The sequence below is a fragment of the Ricinus communis genome, chromosome 3, assembly GCF_019578655.1.
Source record: "Ricinus communis isolate WT05 ecotype wild-type chromosome 3, ASM1957865v1, whole genome shotgun sequence".
In the NCBI taxonomy this organism is placed as follows: domain Eukaryota; kingdom Viridiplantae; phylum Streptophyta; class Magnoliopsida; order Malpighiales; family Euphorbiaceae; genus Ricinus; species Ricinus communis.
Window position 1 is genome coordinate 608467 of NC_063258.1, and position 10333 is coordinate 618799.

A 10333-nucleotide genomic window follows, 5' to 3' on the forward strand; every position below is an offset into this window, starting at 1 on the left:
AAAGAAAAAATAAAATACAAATTACATAGCAAACTTTTTTATTTTTTTTATTTTTTAACCGATAAACGCACATTAAAAAAGCTTCCATTATAAATGCCTAATCCAACGGAACCGAAAAACACCCGGTCGAAGACTTTTCCGCCAAAGCCAAAACTAAGGCGGTGGGCAGTGGAGTGCGTGACTCGCACATGTTAACAAAAACAAGACAAGACAAAATATAAAATATAAAATAGATAAATAAAATAAATAAATAAGAAGGATCAAAGCTCGGATTAATTGCTTTTGTTGATACTAAACTCTTAAACTTTATAGTAAATTGGTATTCATATTTTTATTTTTTGTATACCAATTATCTTTATTTTTATTTAATTTAATAATATATATATTTATTATTTTTTTTGACTCTTTTAGTTGATGCTTACATTAAAAATGAAATGTTCCCATTAGCTATATTAAATTATTTATTTTGATAAATATGTTGGGACTAATTTTTAAATTGTACAGTTGAAAGAAAATTTTAAAAATTTTGTATATATTATGATAATATATAATAATGAATTTGATAATATTAATGTAACGAAAATGAAAATACTGGCGACTAAAATGAAAGATATTTTTCACAAAAATAAAAAGTATTTATATCAGTGGAATATTAAATCTGACGTTTGGGACAGGGGATGAATTTACTCAACAAAAGCTCTCTTTCTAAATTTATCGACAACATTAACAAAATTTAGTAAAAAGATCTAATTTCCACAAAAACATTACCCACCACTCGTTGCCTCGCCATCTTCCTTTCATTATTTTTAACGAACAAACACTTCTCCTTCTTCTTCTTCTTCTTCTTCTTCTTCTTCTTTTGCTGTGATAAGAAAAAGGGAACGCAAACAACAACAAAAGCCACTTTTGGTCTTACCCAATTGGTAGTTTCCTTTGTAATAATAAATGGGTTAGATTAATTTCTCTATATATTTGCTTAGAATTGTGGTAACTTGGCACTGGATTGGTCATTCGTATGGAGTGGGATAGTGATTCGGATCTAAGCGGAGATGAGGAGGAGGGATTCACGGCTAACGATTGTGGTAACGTCGGTCCTCTTCCTTTTCCTGTTGAGAATTTGCTTCAAACGGCGCCTTGTGGATTCGTTGTGACTGATGCTCTGGAGCCTGACCATCCTATAATTTATGTCAATACTGTTTTTGAGATGGTCACTGGTTATCGTGCCGAGGAAGTTCTTGGTCGTAATTGGTTAGTTTTCTTTTACCTTTCTTCTTGTCTTCTTGAAATTTTCGAAAAAGCTCTTTCTTTGAAGTGTAGGGTTTTTCTTAATTGGATGTGAAATGAATGATTTTTGTGGTATTTGTTACTGTTTATAGTGTTATGACTTTGTTTATTGAAATCCCACTTTAATTTACCTATTATTGTTCATGCTAGGCAATAATGGTTTTGCTTACACATTTGTGATTATATTATGCTTGTCCGTTTAAGGAATGAGCTTATATTATAATATTTGAGAAATCTGCCTGTTCATAGGACTTGAGGTCAATGGAATTAGTATAAGAGAAGAGGTTTTTAACATTTGTTAGGCTGATTAGGGTAATTAGGATATGGATTTAGTGAATTCTTGGCTAGCTAATTGCTGAAATATTGAGCAGAATTTATACATCTCAGGGCTCTTAAAGCATGTTTCTGGGATGCAGTTGAAATACATTATCACGTGAGGAGGAAACAAGTCATAGGCGTTTCCGATTGGTAGAGCTTTAAATGAAGTTTCAGAGAAAGGGTCGGTGCTTTAAAAATAAGAGAACGGTGGCTCTGCTATACTAACTTTTGAGTACAGAAAACATATTTAAGAATAAAAATAGTGCATCAAGAGCCAAAGAAGTGCTTTTGTTTGTTTCCAATTTAGACGTTCTCAGGCGACTAACTAACTAGGCAGACAGTAGTTCTATTCAGTTTTCACTCCCCACAGTTTGTCTTCAGTTTACTTCTTGTGTGGGGAGTTTACAATGTTAGTGGTGTTGTTACTAAGTCAGTTTCTGAATCAAGTTGCTTTACTAAGTGTTCCTGTTCGATGAACAACTTAAGGAGAATTTCAGAAAGGCTTGTGTTTTCTTTGAATTCAGTGATTGCAGAGTTCTCTCTCATGAGATTGATAGGTTTTCTCTTACATTATGCATGGATGGAGGGTAATCTAAAGGGAAGGGAAGTGAATAGATGGAGAATTAGTTTTAATCGTATTTGGCAAATAAAATTTCTTAGGGGAGGAAGGGAATTGGAGGGGCATGATTCCCCTTCATTCCCCTTGTAGAAGTTGAAATTGATTATTAGGGTGTAAAAAGTTTCAAAATTAATTAATTCCCCTCCCTTCCCTTTAATGAAAATTTTAATGTAACCAAATACAGTAGGATAAATATTTTCTCTTCCCTTATCTTCAACTCTCTTCCCTTTCCTTTAAAATACCTTCCTTTCCCCTCCTCTCTTTATTTCCATGCATAGTAATGAGCTCTCAATATCATTCTACAACTTGCAGTTGAATCACTCTATAAGTAGTAGTTCACAAACTCGGGGACCTAACAATTGTGCTCTAGAAAACACTCAAATTTATTTTACTCAACTAGTAATGAAACATAAAACTCCATATCCTCATATAAACTCTTGAGATCTTGGTATCCTGCTAGGACTATGCTTATGGGTTATGAAGTGGGTTAGTAAGACTTCTTAATGGATCAGATGATGGCAGCTAGACATGAAATCTTCCTGATAAATTTACTGTGCCCCAAGTTTCAGAGCAAATGGACTTAGTGATATAGTCTATTCAATTAGAATTATAAACATTGAAAAGAAGAAAAAAAAAATCTTAAGAAGTAAACAAAAAACAAAACTAGGAAAAAAATGGCCTAAGAACTTGCCTAGACCTTAGAATACTATCATAAGCTCTGGTTGAAAAGGTTATATATAATTTTTGTGTATCAGTAATTACTTCTTTTTAACATGAGCATTTCTTTTCACTACTTATGAAAGCTGCAGCATTTTAGGACCTTGAATTATATGTACATGATATTTATCATAGGATATCAACATCATGAAAGGATTTATTGTTATAAAGTAATTTGAGAAGTATAAAGTTTGTAACTAGTTGCAGCCACTCAGGTCTATAGTGAACTTTGATTGTATATATAATTGGAAGCTGTATGAAAAGGTCAAAATTATTGTTTTGTCGCTGTAATGATGTCTTTGTCATGTAAAAGTATGTTTTCTGGGTGCATCTTGAACTTCTGAAAACATTGATGGTCATCAATGAAGTTTGGATTGGAGAAAAGTATGAACCTTCAAGAAGATGGTTTTTGGTGTGAAGCAATTCCTGAGAAGGTTTTTATGTCCAGTTCTTGATTACTTCATCTTATGCATGGTATAGATATTCTTTGGAGATGGATTTTTCTGACATTTTAAATTTGAGGATGCAAATTTAGTTTCTTTTCTCTTAATCTATCATTAATGAAGTAAAAAGTCCTAATAAATGTGAAGCATAATGAGTTGTTTTGCTGAGAATTGTTCAAAATTCATGATGCACATGCAATAGTACATCAATAGGATTTCAAGGCCTTAGTTCAAAAGCTTGCAGGAAATCTTCAACCCCCAAAGTTATTCTAGCATTTCACAGAACCGCATGGAAATCATATTGTGACAGTATTCTGTGCCTGAATTTTTTCAGTCTTGGCTAGTATCATATATAGTAAAGTAAAGATTCTTATTTGTCTGCATGTCTTGGAAGTAGATAGGCAAATGGAGGGTTGTTGCTATCCTTGAATCATACTCCTTCTATTAATACCTTTTTAGCCTGTAATCTTTTCCATTTAAGGATTTAATGGAGACTAGATGGTATATTATATACATCTAACTGGATTACATATGCTAAGATGGGGTAAAAATTCAGCAACAAATGTTTGTGAATAGTCTACTTGGTTATTTGTGAAAAAGAAAGTAAGTCACTTTACATTGCGTTTGTTCTAGTATTAAGCTACCAGTTTTCCAGTTTGGGTTTGAGTTTGAGGAAGACAGTTAAACCTACCTAACCTTCCTTGAGAACTTAGATTAAGGGATTTACTTGAACAAAATTAAGTGTTCCCTTTACTACCGATTTTATCTATTTTGTGCGCCTCCATGTTTTCAGAAAGTTATTGCTGTATGTATGAAGAAGTATGATATTGAAATTTTTTTTGTGCACCTATGGTATTTAGTGTTCTTTTCTTCGTGAATCTTCTCCTTGATAAGGTTATATGATAAATGGAGATATCCTTGTTTTATTATTATTTTCTTAAGGAGTTGGCATAATAAAGGTGCCACTATTTTTCTTAATAATAATAATAGTAAAAAGTTATAATGCTGTTCTTGTTTTTGTAATGTTATTAACCATGCTATACTAGCAACAGGCTGACAGCATAACCAGATCCCATGAGTGGTCAGGCAACAAGATTTCCGAGTACTTACAAATTGGCTGTTCTTTTCTAGGGGATTGATTCTAGAGTTAGATTGGCAAAACTTTAGTGAAAAGTACAGTAATCATGTACAGCACCAATTTTAATATAGTATCAATCTTCAATTTCATTTCTTCAAATAATGGCCCTCATTCTTGAAAGCTCTTCGTAACCTTTTTTTTTTTTTTCACATTTCTGCATTCTGTCACTTTCTTTATGTCCTAGAACCAGCTACTGATTAGAGGTACAGCTCAATCTCAAGTCCTAGTTTAGACTGACGCTCAGTATAAAGCTCAAAATCCCTTTCGTGGTGTATCTTATATTTCCCTTTATTTTTGTAACAATTGTGGCCAAGAAATTAAGTTTAGTTTTGGGTTAAGTTTATTCTCTGACAATGAGAGAGCACTTTTGACTCTGCTTCCTTCCCCTTGGTTTCTCATAAATGAATGAAGAAAAGGAAAATCTTCAATTTAAATGTGCTTTGGGTCTTTGACTATTAGTCTTGAAAGAAATATGAGACTTTTCTGGTAATGTTATTTGCTACCTAAGTTTCATGAAAACCACAAGGTTTGCCTTTGTCTACTAGTTAAAAGGTTACTAAAATGTGATTGGAAGATAGTAAGGTCTTTCTTTGGGTTTAGATCATTGTTTGTAGATTACCAGTTTCATGGCATCATTTCTTGTAAAATGTCTTTAAGAATTAAAAGGATATCGCCTGTGCAGTTTAAAGTTGGAGGAGATTAGTTTTGTTCTGGTAATTTCACCAAGTATGCTTGGCCATTGGATATTAGTGTAATATATAATTACATGAAATTCTTAAGTTTGTAGTTAGATACCACTGCTTCTGAACAATTGATTTGATCTTGCTTTTTATTTATGAGCGCTTGATAATATGGCAAATTAAGCCTGTAAAACATCTTTTTGAGGCTATGTTTTGTGATTCTCGTCAATATGGTACATAATAAAGAATATTTTCTTAAGTTCCCCATGTATATCACTGTTAAAAAGGCTTGAGAAATAATAGAAGCAGCTGCTTTTTCTAAGTCGGCATCTAAAGGTCTGAGAAGCATTTTAATTGACCTTGCGCTGATCCTTTGAGCATTGTTGCGTAATATTATGATTCTTTGTCTCTTATCTTGACTTAGATTACAAGCATTATAGATCTTTAATGTGTTTGTAGTTCTGCGTCATTCTTATGCTAGACATTCCTAGTTCTGTTAATTTCTGATGTCTCAAATACTGTTTTCATTTAAATCTTACAGTTTTGATACTGCTCTGGAGAAAACTTGGAGAGTGCCAAAAGCAACAGTTCTGAAAATGTCTTTACACAATGAATCATTATTGCAGATATTGTGATGTTTTCCTAGCTATTTACATTTATTAAGGATATGTTAGTATAGTAGTCACAGCAGGCAAATTTAACTATAAAGTTTTACAGATACACCAGTAGAATTTTATCTATTTTTAATTTATAATCAATTTATTTTCCTTCTATTTATATTTTTTGTTTCTTTTGAGCAGTAAATGTTTTATGTCTGTTCAAAACATTACATAATATATCACACGTTTTAAGTATTTTAGTAGTAATGTATTATCAGAATTAAGGCAACATTAAGTAGCGAAGTTCTAAAATTCTGATACTTAAAGAGAGTCGGGAATTTGTTATGTTCTTGAGTTTTCTTAGATGAGGTGTTTTCTTGGAAGTTTTCAACCTTCAACCTCTTGTTGCATGACCAGAACTCTTGCACTACCTATAATTTTTCATTATTTTAATATGATATATGGATCATGAAGAGATATAATTATTTAAAAGAAAAAGTAATCTTTGTGATTTACATTGAGTGGCAGCTTACGCAATTTAAAAGAAAACTGAGAAAATAATGATAATTCCCTCTCTCTCTCTCTCGTGGGGGATTGTGATTTGGGTCTTTATTAGATGTTTAGATAATGGGGCTATGTTAATCTGCTCACAATTTTTTATGATAATTTTAAATTTATGAACCATTTTGGATTTGCGTGCATGTAAGATTGATGAATAATAGTCAATGGATTGAGGTATTTACATTTATCTTGCTTTATTGAGCTGTTGTATGTGTAGGTGCTGACACAAACCTCTCACTGTGGTTATCATGGCTGAAAGGACCTTTGGGCTCTCTTGTATTATGCTTAGTTTTCAGTTCTCTTATCAATTTTTTTGGTCCTGTATCCTCCATCTCTTATTGTCATCAATTTTATCCAAATCATCATTTGTGAGAATTAACAACATGATGTGCATTATGGTGTATGCATGTGCCTCATTGTCAGATTTATGTCATGGAATGACAAAGTCAATCTCACTTTTATTAATTTTTCCAAATCTTTGCAGTTCCAGGTGGATTAGTTTGTAGAATTGCATAAACTTATGCTGACTTTCTCGCCCTCTCTCTAAACAATTAAACCTCCCTCCCTCACAATTCTCCCTCTTCTCTCTTTATTTTGCATGTATCATTGTTATTTGGTTGGTTTTAACAGCATAGGTACTGATCTTTCAGGAAATTTTGTTTTCCACAGTCGTTTCCTGCAATGTAGAGGACCTTTTGCCAAAAGAAGGCATCCATTAGTGGACTCCACAGTGGTTGCAGAAATAAGGAGATGCCTTGAGGAGGGCGTTGAATTCCAAGGAGAATTATTGAACTTCAGAAAAGATGGATCTCCTCTAATGAATAGGTTGCGGCTTACTCCTATATATGGAGATGATGACACAATTACTCATCTTATTGGAATCCAGTTCTTCTCCGAAGCAAACATCGATCTAGGTCCCGTGCCTAGTTCTTCAATAAAGGAGTCTGCAAAATCATCAGATCGATTTCGTTCTGGTTTTTCTACTTATCGCCCTGTCCCAGTCGGGGATCGCAATGTTTGTCGCGGGGTTTGTGGAATACTGCAATTGAGTGATGAAGTACTGTCTCTCAAGATACTCTCACGTTTGACTCCAAGAGATATTGCATCTGTGGGCTCAGTCTGTAGGCAACTATATGAGCTGACTAAGAATGAGGACCTTTGGAGAATAGTCTGTCAGAATGCTTGGGGTAGTGAAACAACACGTGTTTTAGAGACTGTGCCTGGTGCAAAGAGACTAGGGTGGGGTCGCCTTGCAAGAGAATTAACAACTCTTGAAGCAGCAGCATGGAGAAAGCTAACTGTTGGAGGTGCTGTTGAACCCTCAAGGTGCAATTTCAGTGCTTGTGCAGTAGGGAATCGTGTTGTCCTTTTTGGTGGGGAAGGTGTTAATATGCAGCCAATGAATGACACTTTTGTATTGGATTTGAACTCCAGCAATCCTGAGTGGCAACATGTCCAAGTGAGCTCCCCCCCTCCTGGACGGTGGGGTCATACACTTTCATGTGTTAATGGGTCTAACTTGGTTGTGTTTGGAGGCTGTGGAAGGCAAGGCTTACTTAATGATGTCTTTGTTTTGGACTTGGATGCAAAGCCTCCTACTTGGCGTGAGATTTCTGGATTGGCCCCTCCACTTCCCCGGTCATGGCATAGTTCTTGCACGCTAGATGGCACCAAGCTTATTGTCTCTGGAGGGTGTGCAGATTCTGGAGTATTACTCAGTGACACTTTTTTGCTTGATCTGTCAATGGAGAAACCTGTCTGGAGGGAGATACCAGTAGCATGGACCCCGCCTTCTAGGCTTGGTCACACTCTTTCAGTTTATGGTGGGAGGAAAATATTGATGTTTGGGGGCCTGGCCAAGAGTGGTCCCCTCCGATTTCGTTCCAGTGATGTTTTCACTATGGATTTGAGTGAGGACGAACCTTGCTGGAGATGTGTAACTGGAAGTGGAATGCCTGGTGCTGGAAATCCTGGAGGTGTAGCTCCTCCTCCAAGGCTTGATCATGTAGCTGTAAACCTCCCAGGTGGTAGAATCCTAATATTTGGCGGCTCCGTTGCTGGTCTTCATTCTGCCTCACAACTTTATCTTCTGGACCCAACTGACGAGAAACCTACATGGAGGATTCTAAATGTACCTGGGCGACCTCCAAGATTTGCTTGGGGACACAGTACATGTGTTGTTGGAGGGACAAGGGCTATAGTCCTTGGTGGTCAAACTGGGGAGGAGTGGATGTTAAGGGAGCTTCACGAGCTGTCCTTGGCAAGTTCTGTCATCTGATTACAAATAATATGTTGGCAGGCTGTGATAAAAGAATCACTTGAAGCCTTCAACTTCAGGGTGAGGGATCATTTCTTGGAAACGCAGCTGATGCTGTTGTTTCGGTCACTAATAACTCTTAACAAATGTTTGCTTGGATCAGGACTTTTTATTGGAGGGTTGTTGGTTATTTGCATTTTCTTGTACAAGGTTGTTCTGGCTACGGATGAACTTCCATAAGGTGACTTGAAACTCTTCTTGTTCTTTTTCTCTTTTTGTGAGGTTTGTATAAGACCCTTCTCTCCGCCTCCTGTCCGCCACCGCCACCACCGCCACCACCGCCACTGCCACCGCCACCGTCACCATGCACATTGGGCAATCCTTCCTTGTTAGGTTAGTAAGTACTTGATAGACAGGTAGGTATTGATATGATGTAGGCTTAGTTTCTTGTTATGTCCTTGCTTTGCTTTAATTCAGTTCTGTAATCTGAAGGAAGATTGAAACAGAAAAACAAAAACAGAAAAAAAAAAAAAAACCAAAAGTGCATGTTTATAATGAGTTAAGTACTTCCTGGAATGTATGTAACTAAACAAATTGCATGTATATTGTGGTGCTCATGGGCATTTGAGGTAATTCCTTTTCCTTCGGCTTTCTCTTGTGTTGATTCATGTTATTACTTTATGGCTGCTTTCCACATCTTTCATCAAATTGCTCTGAGCATTCTCAGGTTCAATTTGTAACGCCAACTTGATTCTCTCCTTTTCTATGATCTAAAGTACAAATAGGACTTTAGTACAGTGGGTTTGGGATATTAATCTCGTGTTTATGATATTCAGAAGTACTTAGTTTTGCAGTTGTTAAAAAATCATTTTCCTTTTCAGCTTAACTTTGTATTTTTTTTTTCAAATATTGTAGGTATTTTCATTTTTCTAGTTTTACCGGTGGATTTATTGGCTTAAATTTGTTGATATGGTTCCATTTCTGATAAATTAAAAGAAAAAGATAGAGATTAGAGTTATTCACTTATCTTTAGACACTTGAGTGGATAATTTTTTTTATTATTATTGTTTCTATTTGAGGTTCTACAGATTTAAGATTTAAAATGTTTTAGAATATGGAAAAATAATAAAAATATCCATTTTCTTATTAAATTACAGTGTTAATTTTTTTTTTTCATTTATCGTGTTAAAATATCAATAATATGGTTTTTAAATTTTTTTTGAATTACTGTTTTGATTTTTTCGGTTGTTTTTTTAGTAAAACAGTAAAAAATAATTAAAAAAATAACCATATCATATTTTAAGAAAAACTGAAAATAAAAATGATATTTTTTGTCGGTTTTATGTTATTTCTGAAAAGTTCCTTTAGAATATTTTAATTGTGTATGATTGAAATTTAAAAATTTATAAAATTTAAATTTTATAAATTTAAAATTAATATATTTTGATTTAAATAAAGATTAATTTAGAATTTTATATAATTAAATTTCTAAAATTAGTTATAGTGAAATTAAATTATAATAAAATAAGTAGAATTTTTAAATAAATTTTATATTAATAAATCAATATATTTTATAATACTAATATCTCTTTTAATTTTATTACTTTAATTTCATTTTTTCTTTGATGCCTTGTTTTTTTTTTAAATGAAATAAATTGTTTAATAAATTTTAGCTAAATATACTGTAAATAACAAAAAAAAAAGGTTAGAGATAGAT

At 33.9% G+C, this 10333-nt stretch overlaps 1 protein-coding gene across 3 annotated transcripts; it reads left to right on the forward strand.

Moving 5' to 3' along the window:
* The first annotated feature begins 673 nt into the window (after nucleotides 1-673).
* LOC8270706 (adagio protein 1) lies at nucleotides 674-9267 on the forward strand. Of its 3 annotated transcripts, XR_001536246.3 has the most exons (3): nucleotides 674-1248; nucleotides 7029-8697; nucleotides 8780-9267. XR_001536246.3 is itself a non-coding variant. In XM_002533173.4 (2 exons), exons 1-2 carry the CDS (start codon nucleotides 1016-1018, stop codon nucleotides 8635-8637), a joined length of 1842 nt encoding a protein of 613 aa, XP_002533219.1. In that variant the 5' UTR covers nucleotides 674-1015; the 3' UTR covers nucleotides 8638-9267. The 3 variants fall into 3 exon arrangements, 2 of the variants coding, with proteins under 2 accessions (XP_002533219.1, XP_048227739.1); XM_002533173.4 differs by having other exon boundaries at nucleotides 7029-9267; XM_048371782.1 differs by having other exon boundaries at nucleotides 1036-1248; nucleotides 7010-9267.
* Nucleotides 9268-10333: the final 1066 nt, after the last annotated feature.

What these genes read in the sequence shown, in the direction of transcription:
- LOC8270706 (XM_002533173.4), top strand. Translation starts at nt 1,016, where the DNA reads ATGGAGTGGGATAGTGATTCGGATCTAAGCGGAGATGAGGAGGAGGGA. An exon ending in GAAGTTCTTGGTCGTAATTG is followed by an intron (nt 1,249 to 7,028) that starts GTTAGTTTTCTT and finishes TGTTTTCCACAG; the next exon opens with TCGTTTCCTGCAATGTAGAG.